Source organism: Gossypium hirsutum, chromosome D01, assembly GCF_007990345.1.
Source record: "Gossypium hirsutum isolate 1008001.06 chromosome D01, Gossypium_hirsutum_v2.1, whole genome shotgun sequence".
NCBI lineage: Eukaryota > Viridiplantae > Streptophyta > Magnoliopsida > Malvales > Malvaceae > Gossypium > Gossypium hirsutum.
The window spans coordinates 5,776,635-5,795,817 of NC_053437.1; the positions used below are offsets into that span (position 1 = coordinate 5,776,635).

Consider the following 19,183-nt stretch of genomic DNA (forward strand, 5'->3'; position numbering starts at 1 on the left):
AAATATCTAAGTGAGTTCTGTCTAGTTGTTGGGTTTTAAGCGGGACCATTGTGACCCCTCCAATTTAACTGGGAATTTTCTTAGTATAATTGTTGGCATAATAATTATCTAAATATTTCTGATAATATTGTTATTAATATTATCGTCGCTTCCGCAACAATTGGTATCCGAGCCAAGGTTTTGTAGTATGCTCTGTGTTTGCAGCTTAGTCTGATCTTACACATCAGAAACATTTCCTAAAGCTTGTGGGTATTCTGCATTTGGTGGCTATTAAGTAGAAGCTATGGCAAAAATGACAGAAGAAAAACCATCCATATCAACAACTTCCACTTCGTACATTTTGCCGAGGATTGGAACTGCAAATACAAGATTTGTAGTGGAAATTTTTGATGGAACAGGTCATTTCGGCATGTGGCAAAGTGAGCTTCTAGATGCCCTCTTTCAACAGGGTCTAGATATTGCCATTGAGGAAGAAAAACCAGAAGGGGTTGATGATAAAGAATGGAAGACCATCAACCGATTGGCATGTGGTACAATTCGATCATGTCTTTCCAGAGAGCAGAAGTATACATTCAGTAAAGAGACTTCTGCAAGTAAATTGTGGAAAGCATTGGAGGAGAAATTTCTGAAGAAGAACAGTCAAAATAAGTTACATATGAAGAAAAGACTGTTTCGTTTCAGTTATGTTCCTGGTACCACGATGAACGAGCACATTACCAATTTTAATCAGCTGGTGGCTGATTTGTTGAATTTGGATGTGACTTTTGAAGACGAAGACTTGGCGTTAATGTTGTTGGGATCGCTTCCTGAGGAGTTTGAGTACCTTGAAACTACTCTACTTCATGGAAAATCGGAAGTAACTTTCAATGAAGTAACTGCTGCATTGTATAGCTATGAACTACGCCGAAAGGATAAGTTGAAAGGTTCAGGTGAAGCAGCAGTGGAAGCATTGGTAACAAGAGGTCGTCAGCAAAGTCAGTCTAAGGGGAAGAGAAGAAAGTCCAAAGGTCGAGCTGTTGCCAAAGATGAATGTTCTTTTTGCAAAGAAAAAGGACATTGGAAGAAAGATTGTCCAAAATTGAAGAAAAAAGGGAAGACTCCGCAAGATGCAAATGTTGCAGAATGCAATAGTGAAGCAGAGTCAGACTTTTCTCTTAGTATGACATCTTCAACATTATATGCAGATGAGTGGATCATGGATTCTGGTTGTTCCTATCATATGTGTCCCATTCGGGAATGGTTCTTTGAATTTCAAAAACTAGATGAAGGGGTTGTTTACATGGGTAATGATAACACATGTAAAATAGCCGGGATAGGTTCAATTAAACTGAGGAGTCATGATGGATCTACTAGAATTTTGCGGGATGTACGATATGTCCCAAAGTTGAAGAAGAATCTCATCTCTTTGGGGTCGTTAGAATCTAAAGGCCTAGTTGTGACAATACGAGATGGAGTTCTTAAAGCAACTTCAGGAGCATTGGTGATGTTGAAAGGCATAAGAAAGAACAATCTGTATTACTACCAAGGTAGTACAGTGGTCGGGACAACAGCAGCAGCAATTACGAGTACCAAGAAGGACGCTGAGGCAACACAACTGTGGCATATGCGTTTGGGCCATGCTGGTGAAAAATCCTTGCAAACTCTAGCCAAGCAAGGATTATTGAAAGGTACAAAGACTTGCAAACTTGAATTTTGCGAGCATTGTGTTCTGGGAAAACAACGAAGGGTGAAATTTGGCACTGGGATTCACAATACTAAAGGTATTCTGGATTATGTGCATTCTGATGTATGGGGACCGTCCAAGACTCCATCACTTGGAGGAAGACGTTATTTTGTCACCTTTATTGATGATTTTTCCAGACGAGTTTGGGTGTTTCCTATGAAGAACAAAGATGAGGTGCTTGAAGTTTTCCTTAAGTGGAAAACTAAAGTTGAAAATCAGACAGGAAGGAAGATTAAGGTTCTCCGATCAGACAACGGTGGAGAATATAAAAGCGATCCTTTCCTGAAGATATGCCAAGATTGTGGCATAGTAAGGCACTTCACCGTAGGTGGAACACCGCAACAGAATGGGGTGGCAGAGCGTATGAATCGAACGCTTGTGGAGAAAGTTCGATGTATGTTATCTAATGCTGGATTAGATAGAAAGTTTTGGACTGAGGTTGTGACGTACGCTCAACATCTCATCAATCATTTGCCATCATCTGCTATAAATGGCAAGACTCCTTTGGAGAAATGGTATGGAAAACCTGCTACTGATTATGACACCTTGCGCATTTTTGGTTCTATTGCATATTATCATGTGAAAGAATCAAAGTTAGATCCAAGAGCAAAGAAGGCTCTATTCATGGGCTTCAATACTGGTGTTAAGGGATATCGTTTGTGGTGTCTAGAGGCAAAGAAGACGATAATCAGTAGGGATGTTACCTTTCATGAATCTGCCATGTTGAATAAGGTAAATCCAGAAGGAGTGAGTAGTACTTCGCAGCAGGTGGAGTGTACTCCGCAGCAGGTGGAGTTTGAGCAGAGTGTGGTAATTCCAGCAAAAGGTACCACTAGTGATTCTTCATTGGCAGATGCAGAGTCAGATGAGGAAGAGGTTTCTACCCAAGAACCTCAACAGCAATCAGAGCCAATTGCAGTCAGAAGGCAGAGACGAGAAATTCAGAAACCTGCTCGTTTCACTGACATGGTAGCTTATGCACTTCCAGTTGTTGATAATATTCCATCCACTTACACCGAAGCCATTCAGAGTTTAGAGAATTATAGATGGTTAGGTGCAATGGAAGAGGAAATGCAATCTCTAGAGAAAAACAAGATGTGGAAGCTGGCACAACTACCAAAAGGGAAGAAGGCGATTGGTTGCAAAATTTAAGACACTATTGAAGTTTGTGTTATGAGAAGATGTTCGAAGATGTGGAATATCGCCAAGGTGGAGATTTGTTGAATATTGGCAATATCCCACATTAGGAAAAGATAGAAATGGAGGGGGTTTGGTTTGTTATATATAGAACCCCTCCCCCTTTGGTTGTATTATCCCAAAATCTTCTCCTTTGTAATATTTCTAGAGGAAATATTAATTTGGTAGTGTCCGAGGACGTAAGCTAAATTGGCCGAACCTCGTTAAAACTCTGGTATTTTATTTCTTATTTGTTTGCTTTTATTTAATAGCTTTATGTTGGTTATATTTATTTAGTTATTATTGCTATAAATATCTAAGTGAGTTCTGTCTAGTTGTTGGGTTTTAAGCGGGACCATTGTGACCCCTCCAATTTAACTGGGCATTTTCTTAGTATAATTGTTGGCATAATAATTATCTAAATATTTCTGATAATATTGTTATTAATATTATCGTCGCTTCCGCAACAGATGGACGCAATTCCAGTGATTTCTCAGAATGACTTTTAAAGTTTGGAAGCGACTAGGAAAGAGAAGATGGAGCCAAATCATTTGAAATTTAATACATCAATGCTTGAGTCAGTCATGAAATTAGTTCCTTACCATGACGTACCTATTGAAAATATTGAATAGGAAATTATAAGTCAAGTCGACCACAATTTTTATAAGCTAGAAGTCGTCAGTAAATCATAGATGTAGCCAAATTTTGTAGGAAAAGTCAACTTCTTAAAAGCAACGTTAGAACAAGGATCTCAACACAAATTTCTCCACTTGGAGTAGACCCCCCCCCCCTTTTTTTTTCCATCATGTATAATTAAAAAAAAATTCCCTCTCACAAGTTGTATTTCCACAGAACTTGATGGGAAACACTGGGTTAATTATGGCTCTTATGATGGCGGTGCTGTTGCTTCATTTTGTCGTTTCATTCTCTACCAAAACAACTGATATCAACACAGATCGGTCGACTCTTCTTGCACTGAAAGCCCATGTTAGTGATCCTCGAAATTTTTTGACAACCAATTGGTCTGTTGATATCTCGATTTGTAATTGGGTCGGTGTCACCTGTGAATCTCGTAATCAAAGAGTCATAGCTCTCGATCTTTTTAACATGAGTCTCTCTGGCACCATACCACCTGACATGGGAAATCTATCTTTTCTTACTCGGCTCAATATCGGGTACAACAATTTTCATGATCTATTACCGGTCCAGTTGACTAATTTGTATCGATTGAAATTTATCAGCATGTCTGATAACAATTTCCACGGAGAAATCTCATCATGGGTTGGTTACTTCCCTGAGCTTCAGTATTTGTCTTTGAGCAATAACAGTTTCACCGGTCCTATCCCATCTGATATGTGTGATCGTCTACCCACACTGAAAGAGCTTTATTTGTCTGACAACAAGCTTTCTGGGAAAATTCCAATAGGTTTATTCAAGTGCAAAGGGTTACAGAACATATCTTTGGCTTTCAATAGTCTGGAGGGGATTCTACCAGAAGAAATAGGGAACTTGACGACGCTTAGGACTCTAGATCTCCGCGGCAACCAGATCCAAGGTAAAAAGCATTTGGATTCAATTTTAGCTTATTTTGTTGTCTTTCTCCGACTGCAATTGTCTGCTTTGTTCGACAGGAAAGCCAAAAATTTTCTTTTACCAAGTAATTTATTTTTAATAAAAATCATCATGCTTTTCATCAATCATAATAGCTTGTTAATATCTTGCACTTCAACGTTTGAATCTCTTTGGTTGACCCAGTAATAATTTAATAAGTACTATATCGCATTTCTTCATTATTTATATTGATTTTTTAAATTTCTTAATGAAATTTATGTTTAATTTCTACAAATTTGTTTAATATTTTAACCTTGTGCATTTCATAATTTTTATAATAATATTTCAAGGACTAAAATATAGAAAAATAAAATGCTGAATTATTTCATTTTTTTAAAAGTAACTTTTATATATCTTTACCCAAATAAATTTTTATTTATTAAAATATTAGATTTCTATCCAAATTATAAGTTCTGACTTGCTTAACTCACATATAATAATTATTTGATTAGGAAAGAAAGAGAACAAAAGTAAATGGGAATTAATAAAAAGGGAAAATTACAAATTGGGCCTTATTTGATTAAGACTGTATAATAGATGTAGAATAAATTATAGGCAATAAAATTTGGATTATTGGACCATACCTCTTTTAAATTAAAGAAAAAAAGAGGTACGATAACAAACCTTTTTTTTTACATTTGTTTAACAAATTAATTCTATGGTGCAGGTGTAATCCCACAGCAAATTAGTAATCTAACAGGTCTGAAAGTTCTATATTTATCCCATAACTTTTTAACAGGTATTATATAATATTTCTTCACTTTTCAATTTCACTAATTAGTAGTTTAGTATGCATATATATATATATATGCGCCTGATTGTGAGAATTAGGAATAGAACCCAACCCAATGAATTAGAAAATTGGGAAAGGGATGATATGGTTAGGTTGAATTTGTTCATTGTATCGATAATGCAGGACATATTCCAGTTACCTTGGGCAATCTAAGAGATCTAGAATTGCTGGACCTATCGGATAATGATTTAAGTGGAACACTTTCATCCTCGGAAAGGAGCTTCCTGTCATCATTAGCTAATTGTAGTGGGTTGACAACCTTGGCATTTGGAAGTAATCCATTAATCAGTGGTTACCTTCCGCCTTCTATAGCAAATCTCTCGGTTTCTCTTCAATATTTCGATGCTTCGAGTTGCAGCATTAGTGGTAGCATTCCAGGGGAAATTGGTAACTGGAATGTTGCTACATATCTGGATTTTTCTGGAAATCATTTTTCAGGTGCAATCTCAGACAGAGTTTGTAAGCGGAATAATGATTTGAGATATCTTGCCGTTAATGACAACCAATTGGAAGGAACATTACCGTTGTCTTTAACTAATTGCAGTGAAATAGTATTTTTGAATGTTGCAGACAACAATCTAAGCGATACATTTCCTCATTGGTTAGGTATTCTTCCACAGCTTCGAGTTCTTATTTTGAGATCTAATAGATTTCACGGTTCCATTCAAAGTTACATAGCCACATCTTCTTTCTCCAAATTGCAAATTATTGATCTCTCTCATAATGACTTCACTGGCCTATTGCCAACCAATTTCTTCCAAAATCTCATGGCTATGAAAGAAGCTGAATACGTAGACAATGGTAATTGGTACTCCCTTGTTGTTAATTTAACTATTAAAGGCTTGGAGCTAGAGTTTACGCTAAAAGTACGTATGCCCTTATTAACATGCATAGATTTGTCGATGAATGGATTCCATGGAGAAATTCCTAAGGTAGTTGGAGAGCTTAGATTGCTTCAAGCACTCAATCTCTCTCATAACAGCCTGACTGGTCCTATCCCACCGTCATTTGGGACTTTGGCAGCACTTGAATCAATAGATCTCTCATTTAACAGGCTGAGTGGCAGAATCCCTTCCCAATTGACAAATTTGACATTTCTTCAAGTGTTAAGGTTTTGGAACAATAATCTTGTGGGGCCCATTCCCCATGGGAAGCAATTTGATACATTTGAAAACGACTCTTATCGAGGAAACTTGGGTTTGTGTGGATTCCCATTATCAAAAGAATGTAACAATGATGAAATAGCAGAACCAGCACAAGATGAGGAAGATAATGGTAACGGTAATGGAAATGGAAATGGAATAGCTTTTATTTGGAAAGTTGCAATGATGGGGTATGGATCTGGAATGGTATTAGGAATTAGCATAGGATACATTGTATTCACGACAGGAAGACCGCGGTGGCTTGTAAGAAAGATTGAGAGAGATTTGCAAAACAAAGTTTCAAGCTGGTTTGGGAAGAAAAGTAAGTAGTCCTGCAAATCCATCTTTATATGTGAGTTATTGTATTTCATAGAAATAAACATTCAACTTTTTCCATGCTAAATGAATAATTAGGTAAATCACAAATTGATTATTTTTATTTTCATCCATCAGGAATGAGTCCAAGAAAAGATGAAGTTCCTCAGCTTGTACAAGAGCAAGGTGTATGTATGTAATGCATCCATAGCAGCTTCTCTCCATGGAATGTATGTTCTGATAATGGGAGTTCTTACTGATAGTTTGCTTTGGTTTTTCTGCTTTTCTTTGCATAGTTTTTCAGCTTTCATGGTCTGGGATTTTCGCCTTTCGCAAGAAGTTTGCGTGTGCTAAACTTTACTAATGATCGTAATGTTTTTTTTTTTCAAGGCAATCAGTTCTGTACCGGTAGATGTATTGTTCCGTATTCATGGGTGTTTGTGGCTTGTAAGAATGGTTGAGAGAGATATGCAAAACAAAGTTTGAAGCTGGTTTGGGAAGAAAAGAAAGGAGTCCTGCAAATCCATCTTCATTATGTGAGTTACCGTACATCATTAAAATAAATGTCCTTTCTTTGGCATGCGAAATTAATTATAAGTAGATAGATCTCAATAATTTTGTAAAATCAAAATTAGACCATTTTTATTCTCATTCATCAGGTAACTTCCGAGATGAGTCTAAGAAAAGATGAAGTTCCACAACCTTTATAAGAGCGAGCTGACATGTATGTTCTGCATCCATAGCTGCTTCTCTTCATGGAATGTTCTGGCTGGTAGCTTGCTCCAGTTTTTCAAAATTTTTCCAAAGTTTTTCAGCTTTCATGGTCTGGAATTTTGACAATTTGTCAAAAAGTTTGTTTTAAAGTGTAGAAATAAATTGCAACACCCCCTATAAGCAGTTCTCTGTTTTGGATAGGTGTTTGTTTGCAAAATTTTAGTAGGGATGGTAACAATTTTCTTCAAGGCAGCTGGTAATGGGACCGAATCTCTGATACTTCGACATCCCTCACTCGTTAGATAAAATCTCACCAATATACAAGACTATCACTATTTAATGAAATTCAAATAAATTAAAACATTTAATATAAAAATCATAGAGATCAAAATTTGTTTTGAAGATAACTTTCAAATTGTGTAGTAAATGAAGGAAGTTCAAAATAAAATTTTGTCTTAGTAGTATCTGTAGCAGGCCCAATTGCCCGGGCCCAGAATAATAAATAAAATCATGAATAAAAAGTCATCACCGATCACACCTTTACAAAATGTCGGTGACGACTCCTATTTTTGTTTTTAAAAGTTGATCCCCTTTTATTAAAAAATAGTTTCGACAGTATCGAAAATATAAAACTTTGAAATGTTTTGAAAATTTCAAAGAAATGAAATAATATCTTAAATCATCACAACTCAAATTTCTCAAGTTTATAATTAAAATCAAAATTTGTAAAAATATTAAAAGGAGCGAGTTTAACTACTCATTGAGTAACTAGCATTTCTCTTAATTGGATTAAACAAACATAAAAATATTTAGGCCAAATATCTTATTGAAAATACGTAATCGCAAACTTTATAAGTAACCCGTAATGATATAATCCAAAACATATTTCATGTTAAAACAGTAATTAATAAAAAATAATAATTTCAAAATACACTAATAGATAAAAAAAAATTAACTCTTTTTTTATCGCTATGATCACTCTTAACCTTGATGGCAAAGGTCAAAAACCACAATTCACCCTAGTAGAAATGGGTCAAAACAAAAGCCATAAATCTCCCCCAACAGTAATGGTTCAAAAACCACTATTGGCACGGTTGAAACTTATTTCTAAGCACAAAATACATGTCAATACAAACCATATTTAACCCATTGGTAAGGTTGGAACATAGCATACCGAAAGCAAATTTAAAATCAAAAAATTGAATTTCTTGTAATGTCTCAAATATACATATAAAACATACTTCATATAACAAGACGTAATTTAATATTATATTCCCTCAAAACATATTATATATAAATATACCAAAACATTATTTGAATAGCATAAATATACCAAAAGCATAATTCAAAAACACATTTCTCAAAAATAATCACATAATCCAATTTAAATATAGAAAAATATTAACACTTAACTAATTCAAAATTTCACTTTGTTAATTTAAAACCATACTGGCATGTTTAACCTAATTTTCATAAAACATGAATAAAATATCATATATTACTTAAATACCATAGAACATTTTAAGTCGATTTTTTAAAATTAAACACCAAAGAAATATTGACTTGTGTGGCGTACTGGATCATCACTTGAACAATAATTTTTATAAGTCTCCTAATAACTTAAAATTTAACAATAGAACTTAAAAATCAAAATTTGATCAACAAAGCATAGACTTAAAAGCTATGACTTTTCGTGATAATCCTAAGACATTTCAGTTGTGGATCAATTCCCTTAATAAATTAAGACAATTGTACAATTTAATAAGACTATCTTTTACCTCAAAATTAAGTAAATTAAATTTAATAAAATACATGCATATTATAAGAAATTTTAATATATTAATAAAAATCAATTTAGTATAGTTTCCAACAAATAAATATTTTTAAAAATAATTAAAAATCAAATTTTCAAAAATTTTGAAATCGTCCTAAACATCGAGATGATTTGGCTTTGTTGAAGCCATTCTCAAATTTTACTTGGTATTTCTACAAAGCAAAAACATGATTTTGAATAAAAAAATTTAATACTAAAACTAAAAAATTTATTTTATTAAAATCAATTTCCAAATTTAAAACATAAGAAATCATCATAGTTATCTAGATTTATCTGTGTTAACAATTTCAACTTACTTTAGAGTCTTATAGTTTTGTAGCACAAAATTCTTGATTAAGATAATAAGAAAGTTTAGTTTAAAATTACTTCTTATTTAGATTAAATTAGAGCTCTAGTATAGTTAAGAGTTCTATTTAGATTTATTTAGCTATCTTTGTATTGTACACAATGGAGACAATTTATTATTATTCTATTTCTGTTTTGAGTTAATAAATTCCTTTTATGTTTTCTTTTCAGAAATTCCTTTTGAGTTTCTTTTTAGAAGAGTTTTTAACAATCTTTTTAGATTGTGAAGGTCATTTTGAAACTTTTTCTTGTCAAGATTTCTATTTTGGAGAGGAAATTAGAGTCGCTTAAAGGGATTGTGAATTTTTCGTATTTCCAGGTTTCTTAGGATTTCTACCTACCATGTTCTTTCTTTCCATCTATCTTCTTTATTTTCATTGTTCTAATATTTGATTTATTTATTTATTTTGACTTGGATTCTATTGCATTTCAAGTTGAAATCCAAATTTATTTTTGAACGTCTATAGCCCTAAGTCAAATTCGTGACCTGAATAAACTTTACAATCCACTTTCGCATTGATCCGCCTCATTCTTTATCATTGGTATCAGATTTGGACATTTTAGGTGTTTTTTATGTTCTTATAAAATTGGTTTCCAGCAAATAACATCAAAACAATTTTTTTTTACTTAGACAATTTTCGGAAAAAAAATATATTTCAGTGGGTAAACGTTTTTTGATCTGAAATTTTACATACTATTTATTGACACTATTTTAGAATATAAAAAATATTTTTCAAAAAAAAGTGATAAAAAAGTATAGAAAAGAAAAGAAAAAAAAAGATTGGACAGTCCTCGAGATCGTTATGACAGTCCCGAAAACTATTAAAAAAAATGTGAAAGTAACCATGAAATGGTTGGAGATAGAGCTAGATCTGGACAAATCATTAACTAATTTCACACTCATTGATTTTTCAAACAATCGATTCAGTGGACGAATCCCTGAGGCACTCGGCGAACTTCATGCTCTTTTAGTGCTCAACCTCTCACACAACAGATTAAACGATACCCTATACCACCGTCATTGGCAAATATGGCAGCACTTGAATCATTAGATCTGTCATCTAACAAGCTTGGTGGTAGAATTCCTTCCGAGTTAACGAAACTGACATTTCTGGAAGTGCTAAACTTGTCGCAAAACAATTTTTTCGGACCAATTCCGGTTGGACATCAATTCAATACTTTCGATATTGATTCCTATGCTGGAAACTTGGGTTTATGCGGCTTCCCACTATCAAAGAAATGTGGTAGTGAGGAGGAACGAAAGCCACCAACACCAAAGCTTGTGGAAGATGAAGATTCTGCAATACCCTTTATTTGGGAACTTGTAATGATGGGGTATGGGTGCGGAGTAGTGTTGGGATTGAGTACGGGATACATAGTATTCACAACTGGAAGACCGTGGTGGTTGGTTAGAATGGTTGAGAGAGACTGGCAGAGGAATTTTACAAGATGGGCCCGCAGGATTGGAAGAAAAAGAAACTAGCACTTCATCCAAATTGCATAGGTGAGATTCAAATATGTTTTGCTTAAACTTGGACCAAAAATTGTATTTACTTTTTAATTGATAATGCATATATAGTAATTTAGACTTAACTTTTCCATTCTATTTGCCATAGTTGGACCTGAGGTGAATTGGAGGGAAAATGAAGAACTGCTTCTGTAAGATTTGGGTCGAAGCCTCTGTTCTTACCTTTTGGGTTCATTTTCAAGGCAGTGGCTCAATGATAAGATGAAGGTGTTGTTTGAGGATAGCTTGCTCTTTCTTGGCTTATTATTCAACTTCGATAATATGGGTGTTTTTATTTGTAAATTTACATTTATGGATTTATGTTCTACTTTTGTAAGAATATGTACTGTTTTAATTCCTGTTTTCAGGTATGTTTTATCCTTAATGTGTTTGAATACAACTTTTCTTGAATATTCAAAGAAAACTTAGTAGTTTTGGTCATCTTTGTTTGAATTGTTTATACTTTGCCAATTCTTGCTTTGTTTCTGTTGTCAGGATTGTTAAGATTTATTTTTGGATATTAACAAGATTTATTTGCTGTTTTTTTTTTTATATTAGACAATGGTTAAAATTTGATTTTGATATCTATACTATGCTCAAATAATGATTTGATATCCTTATATATTAATTTATGTTGCTTAGAAATTGATCATTGTGACTTAATGAGTGAATGTAGGTTTCGTGGGTTCCAGACGTGTGATTTGTCAAATTAGCAATCAAGTGTGTGAAACTAACCCGAAACCTTGCTCGAAACTTGAGAAAATTATGAACTAGGGATTGTTTTCGAAATTACCTAACCAATATAATGCTCAAATCCTCACTTCTGTGCTTGTTTAACAGCCTAAATTATATCGCTAATAGATAAAAAAAATCAACTCTCATTATATCGCTAAGATCACTCTTAACCTTAATGACAAAGGTCAAAAATAACAATTAACTGGAGTGAAAATAAATTGAAATAAAAACCACAATTAACTCTAGTGGCAATGAATTGAAACAAAAATTAGGGTTAATATTTTCTCATTTTATTTAAAATTTAAAATTGTGACGTTGATATTTTAATTTTATCGATTCTTTGGTATAAAATAGAGGGTGGATGGAAATATTTTATTTGAGAAAATGTTATCTTGATTTGGTGCAGATATTAAATACGAAATTATGTTTATAGTCTTTTAATTTCAAGCTACTTTCACATGACTCTTTCCATAGTCTGCTAAGCGGGCAATAATATAAAAAACAGAAACCACTCTTTTAAATGAATTGTGGACATGGTTGACCAAGACCATATCAAGTCAATATACTGCTCTCCACTACTACTTTTATTTTCATCAATCATGCATAATTGTCTTCCACACCTTTCTCTTTATTTTATTTTTATTTTTTTGTTTTCCAATTTAGTGTGAATGCTTAGAAATTACAGTAGCTGGGAACAAAGACCATGAAATTAGTAAATTAATATATTTGTTCCATATTTTTTGAAATAACTTAAAATTTTATTTGTCTCACGGTGAAAGGAGAAATTACATCATAGCACACTTGTTCACACTAGGCCATCCCCTTTAGGACGGCTACTGCCATTTCCTCTTAATTCAGTGTATATATAGGACATATATTAATTGCCAAATGAATCAACAAACTCACTACACTTACTGACATTGACATTCAAGAAATCTGATACAATCAAACTAAAATAGAGTAAATAAAACTTAAAAAAGACAAAAGGTAATTTAACAAACAGACTAAACAAAAAAAACATTGATTTTAGAACATGTGAATCTTATTCACACTTTATCTTGCAGTTCGCCAAAACCTTTAACAGTTGAATTTGCATCTTTGATGAGCTCTTATCTTTGATTAAATTTGCGTCTTGATGAGCTCGCACCTTTGAATTAGCTCATAACTGTGGATGAACTCACAGATTTGAATGAGTTAGTAGGCACGCGATCTGGTTTCATCATTTAATGAATGATCACTCTGCAATATTTATAATGGTGAATATAAAATCAAATTAAAATAGAGAAAGTATATCATGTACGTTAACGCGTAATTAAAAGAGTAAAATAAAACATAAAAGACAAAATGATATTCTGTAATTGAAATAATATAATAAAAGAACAGCTGGAAGGAAAGGTCTTTTCTGAATAAGTAAAATAAGTTTTTTTAAAGACTCGGGAAAGACTTGATAACAGTCCACATGAAATTAGAGAATATAAATAGAGGCCAATGAATCAACTTTGGCATAGCATCTCTAAAGCCTACAACCCTCAACTTATAGCAAATTTCCAATTCCGTTTTCCTTAAAACACTGCCCCCTTTCATAGCTTCTTCCTTATTAGGTTCTAAAAATGGGAAAGTTTATATGGTTGTGTCAAATCCGTAGTCTCCTCTTTGTGCTGTTTTTTCTTTCCGTAGTCGATTGTTCTCTGAGTTTGTCTTCCTCATCACTTAATCCAACTCCTTCAGGTCTAGCAGAAGACACTTCAGCCTTGCTCCAATTCAAGAACACTATGTCCATTGATGATTCTGCTATTTTTTCCTACTGTTATCCCAAAACAAACTCCTGGAATGAAAGCACCAACTGTTGCTCATGGGAGGGAGTCATTTGTGATAAGGCAACCGGTCAGGTGATTAGCCTAGACCTTAGTTGCTCTAAGCTTGTTGGCTCCCTTTCTCCAAACACCACCCTTTTCCGCCTTTGAGGACTTAAACGACTTGACCTCTCTTTGAACAATTTCGATGCTTCTTCGATTCCGTCTGGGTTTAATCAGTTAGTAAGTCTAACACATCTTAATCTTTCTGGTTCTTTACTCAGTGGTTCAGTCCCATCAGATATATCTTTGCCATCAAAATTGATTTCACTTGATCTTTCTGGAAATGATCAATTGAAATTTGACAGTCACGGTTTTGACATGCTTACGCGCAACTTATCTAAATTAGAAAATCTTTTACTTGGCTGGGTAAATATTGTTGGGAAGAAACCGAACAACCGAAACAAAGCGAAAGCACAACCGGTGTTCTTTCTCTCCTTATAACTCCTGTCAAAAATTATGGCAAGCACAATAGCACAAGATATGTTCTCTAGCAACCTTAATCAACCACAAATCAACTAATGCAACCACAACAAAAATAAATAGAGACACCAATATTTTTACGTGGAAAACCCCTCTAAATTAAGGGTAAAAACCACGGGACTTTAGAGTCCGATAAAGAGCTCCACTATCATCAAATGTTCAACTACAAGATCACAATATCAAGCCTACAACAAGCATTCAACTCCGACAAGGCTAACAACATGTAATCTTTAGCAAAAGAGAGAAAAATGAGAGAACATCACCAAAAACGTAGCTGCTGAAAAATGGGTATTTCCGACGCTACAAGACTCGGATGAAAAATCCGACCGTACAAAGTCAAGAACACCTTATCACCTAGCTGCTGTCCAAAATCAGCTCAATCGAACCACGGATGGACCTTCGATCGAAGAGTTGATCACTACTGCACCAAGCTTGAAAATCTGATTTTTTCTATTCTCTTTCTCTCTATTTTTTCTTTAGCTCTCTGCTAAAATTTTTGCCCAACACCCGTTAAAAAACCCCCAAAGTGGCTTTTTGACAAAACCAAAGAAGGGACAAAACATTATAGCATAAAATATGGGTTTCCCACATAGTGGGACCCATACCCAACAAATCTCCCCTCCAACTATGTGGGGAATGCCTCCATACCGGAGGTCAAACAACATGCTTTAAACTTTCCTCTTGGTAAGGCCTTCGTCAACATATCAGCACCATTATCATTAGTGTGTATCTTCTCAAGCTCTAACAGCTTAGCTTCAAGAACATCTCGTATCCAATGGTACCTCACATCAATATGCTTAGATCTAGCATGAAAAGTTGAGTTCTTACCAAGATGAATAGCACTCTGGCTATCACAGTACAGGACATACTTCTCCTGAGTAAAACCAAGCTCATGCACAAACTTCTTCATCCAAAGCATCTCCTTACACGCTTCGGTTGCTGCAATGAACTCTGATTCGGTGGTGGACAATGCAACACACTTTTGCAGTCTCGATTGCCATGCCACAGCTCCCCCTGCATAAGTGATTAAGTAACCTGAAGTAGATCTCCTCGAGTCAATGTCTCCGGCCATGTCTGAATCTGTATACCCAACAAGAACAGGTTTCTCATTGCCGAAACAAAGTTTCATGTTGGAAGTGCCACGAAGATATCTCATAATCCACTTCACTGCATTCCAATGCTCTCTGCCTGGATTAGAAAGAAACCGACTAACTGTACCAACGGCATAAGCCAAGTCTGGTCTCGTGCAAACCATTGCGTACATCAAACTACCCACGGCTGAAGAGTAAGGAATTTTCTGCATCTCTTCCTTCTCCTTTTCTGTGGAAGGACTATGCTTAACACTCAATCTAAAGTGCATAGCAAAGGGAGTATTCACCGCTTTAGCTTTGTCCATACTAAACCTTTGAAGTACTTTCTCAATGTACCTCTCTTGTGATAACCATAATTTCTTGGCCTTTCTATCACGTGTCAGTCTTATGCCAAGAATTTGCTTTGCCGGCCCCAAATCCTTCATTGCAAAGGATTTACTCAACTCTTGTTTCAACTTCTCAATTCTAGAAGCATTCTGACCAACAATAAGCATATCATCAACATAGAGCAAAAGAATAATAAAATCATCACCAGAGAATCTCTTAACAAACACACAATGATCAGAAGTAGTCTTCTTGTAGCCTTGCTCCCCCATAACAGACTCAAACTTCTTGTACCATTGCCTTGGAGCTTGCTTCAAACCATACAAGCTCTTCTTCAATCTGCACACATAGTCCTCTTTCCCTTGTGCAACAAAACCCTCTGGCTGCTCCATGTAAAGCTCTTCTTCCAAGTCACCATGAAGAAAAGCAGTTTTCACATCCATTTGTTCAACCTCTAGGTCATAACAAGCTACCAAACTCAGTATAGTTCTGATAGAGGACATCTTCACAACCGGAGAAAATATTTCTTCAAAATCAACCCCTTTTTTCTGAGTATAACCCTTAACGACCAATCTAGCTTTGTATCGTGGAGATGAAGACTTATCTTCTTGCTTCAACCTGTAAACCCACCGATTATTCAAAGCTCTTTTGCCTTTAGGCAGTTTCACCAATTCAAAAGTATGGTTCTCATGCAAGGATTGAAGTTCGTCTTTCATCGCTTCAACCCACTGATCTTTGCATTCACTCTCCATAGCCTCTTCATAACATTCAGGTTCTCCCCCGTCAGTCAAAAGAACATATTCATCAGGAGAATACCTGACAGAAGATCGTCGATCTCTGGAAGACCTTCGAAGTGGAACTGCTGGTGGAGCTATAGGTGCTTGTTGTTGATCATTCACAACATCATCTATGGGAGTATCAAAGTCACCTATAGTCTGATGGTCACCACTAACATCACCATGCACATCATCCTGGATAGGATCTGGTGAAGAGTCTAGGGGAACCGGATTCACATCGATCAAGTCACCACTACCTTGTGAATCCACTTTCTCCGTCTTATCAATGTCATCAATGGTCTGATCCTCAATGAAGACAACATCTCTGCTTCTCACGAGTTTCTTCTGAACTGGATCATAGAGTCTATAACCAAACTCACCATCTAGACCATAACCAATAAAAATGCATTGTCGAGCCTTGGCATCCAACTTGGATCTTTCATCCTTTGGAACATGAACAAATGCTTTACAACCGAACACACGTAGGTGATCATATGACACGTCTTTACCAAACCAAACTCTATCTGGCACATCACCTTTCAAAGGAACACTAGGAGACAGATTTATCACATGTGTCACTGTATTCAAAGCTTCAGCCCAAAACGATCTTGGTAACTTTGCATCTGACAACAAACATCTGACTCTCTCAATCAATGTTCGGTTCATTCTTTCAGCTAACCCATTTAACTGTGGAGTCTTTGGTGGTGTTCTCTGATGTCTGATTCCCTGTCGCAGACAATACTCATGAAACGACCCTGTGTACTCGCCACCATTATCAGTACGAATGCACTTCAACTTCTTCCCAGTTTCCCTTTCAACTGATGCTTGAAACTGTTTAAACACCTCAAAGACTTGATTTTTAGACTTCAAAGTGTAAACCCATAGCTTTCTTGAACAATCATCAATGAAAGTCACAAAGTAAAGTGCACCACCATGTGATCTTACTTTTATCGGACCACAAACATCTGAATGGACCAACTCTAGCAACTCTGATTTCCTATGAGGAGGATGGCTTCTAAATGAAACTCTTTTCTGCTTTCCTGCTAGACAATGAGCACAATTCTTCAGTGTAGCATTCTTTAAACCTGAAAGTTGATTCTTCTTCGCTAAACAGTTAAGCCCCTTCTCACTCATGTGACTGAGTCGTTTATGCCACAACTCAGTTGAGTTGTCATTCAGTGTCACATTCACCGTCTCTCGAGAAGTCAAAGCTTGCATCAAGTACAAATTTGAGCTCTTCTTTCCTCGAGCCACAACCAAGGAGCCTTTAGTCAGCTTCCACTGCCCTTCACTGAAGGTGTTACAAAATCCCTCATCATCAAGCTTTCCTGCAGAAATCAAATTCAAACGGACATCCGGTGCATGTCTGACATCCTTGAGAGTTAACTTTGTTCCATTGTTACTTACCAAGCTAACATCTCACATACCAATAACCGAAACCAAACCATCATTACCCATCTTCAATACCCCAAAATCACCAGGAGTATAAGATGTGAAGAATTCCTTCCTCGACGTGACATGAAGTGATGCACCAGTATCAATCACCCAACTAGTCTCGTCGCATGCTAGGTTGACCAAATTCTGATCACAAATAACTAACAAATCTTCACGAGTAACAGTAGCAACACGCTCGAATTTTTCATCGTCATTCCGGTCGTGTTTATCACCACCACCTTTGTTTTCTTTCTTCCACTTGAAGCAATATTTCTTGATATGACCTTTCTTACCACAATGATGACACTCAAGATTCTTGTATCTCGATCTTGACTTGCTTCGGCTTTTATCTCTACCCTTTCCATCTTTGTCTCTGTTTCTCCCCCTGTTCTCGATAACCAACACCTCGGACTGTGATGTAGAACCCTGAGATCTTCTTCTAACCTCTTCATTCAACACACCACTCTTAGCCAAATCCAAAGTAATAATACCCTGTGCGGCAGAATTAATGAGTGAGACTCGAAAGGTCTCCCAAGAGTCTGGTAGAGTAGCAAGCAACCAAAGTCCTAAAATCTCGTCATCAAATTTGACACCCATACCAAGCAACTGATTCATCATACTCTGAAATTCACTAACATGGTCAGCTATAGACATTCCTTCTTTATATTTCAGCGCCATCATTTTCTTCAGCAAAAATAACTTGTTATTGCCTGACCTCGAAGCATACAAGCTTTCAAGCTTCTCCCACAATGTTCGAGCATGTGTCTCCTGATCAATGTGATTGTAAACATTTTCTTCAACAAATTGCCGAATAAAGCCACACACTTGTTGATGCTCAAATTCTCATTCTTCATCACTTTTCGAATCGGGTTTTTGAGTAGTAAAGACCGGAAGATGCAAAGCCTTCACAAACAACAAGTCCTTCATTTTATTCCGCCAAAGTTGATAATTTGTGCCATTCAACATAATCATCTTGCTCGTATTAATTTCCATAATTATCTGACACAATAACCAAGCTCTGGTACCAGTTTGTTGGGAAGAAACCGAACAACCGAAACAAAGCGAAAGCACAACCGGTGTTCTTTCTCTCCTTATAACTCCTGTCAAAAATTATGGCAAGCACAATAGCACAAGATATGTTCTCTAGCAACCTTAATCAACCACAAATCAACTAATGCAACCACAACAAAAATAAATAGAGACACCAATATTTTTACGTGGAAAACCCCTCTAAATTAAGGGTAAAAACCACGGGACTTTAGAGTCCGATAAAGAGCTCCACTATCATCAAATGTTCAACTACAAGATCACAATATCAAGCCTACAA

At 35.6% G+C, this 19,183-nt stretch overlaps 3 protein-coding genes across 3 annotated transcripts; all 3 read left to right on the top strand.

The window, feature by feature from the left end:
• Positions 1 to 3,438: 3,438 nt before the first annotated feature.
• Positions 3,439 to 7,754, top strand: LOC107916841 (receptor-like protein 9DC3). Its single transcript, XM_016846210.2, has 6 exons — positions 3,439 to 4,454; positions 5,178 to 5,249; positions 5,427 to 6,767; positions 6,899 to 6,990; positions 7,151 to 7,296; positions 7,420 to 7,754. Exons 1-4 carry the CDS (start codon positions 3,758 to 3,760, stop codon positions 6,958 to 6,960), a joined length of 2,172 nt encoding a protein of 723 aa, XP_016701699.1. The 5' UTR covers positions 3,439 to 3,757; the 3' UTR covers positions 6,961 to 6,990; positions 7,151 to 7,296; positions 7,420 to 7,754.
• Positions 7,755 to 10,683: 2,929 nt separating this feature from the next.
• LOC121213530 (receptor-like protein 9DC3) lies at positions 10,684 to 11,136 on the top strand. The gene has a single exon (XM_041086312.1). It carries the CDS (start codon positions 10,684 to 10,686, stop codon positions 11,134 to 11,136), a length of 453 nt encoding a protein of 150 aa, XP_040942246.1.
• A 2,369-nt stretch (positions 11,137 to 13,505) lies between these two features.
• Positions 13,506 to 13,859, top strand: LOC121213531 (receptor-like protein 9DC1). The gene has a single exon (XM_041086313.1). The coding sequence runs from the start codon at positions 13,506 to 13,508 to the stop codon at positions 13,857 to 13,859; it is 354 nt and encodes a 117-aa protein (XP_040942247.1).
• The last annotated feature ends 5,324 nt before the right edge of the window (positions 13,860 to 19,183 follow it).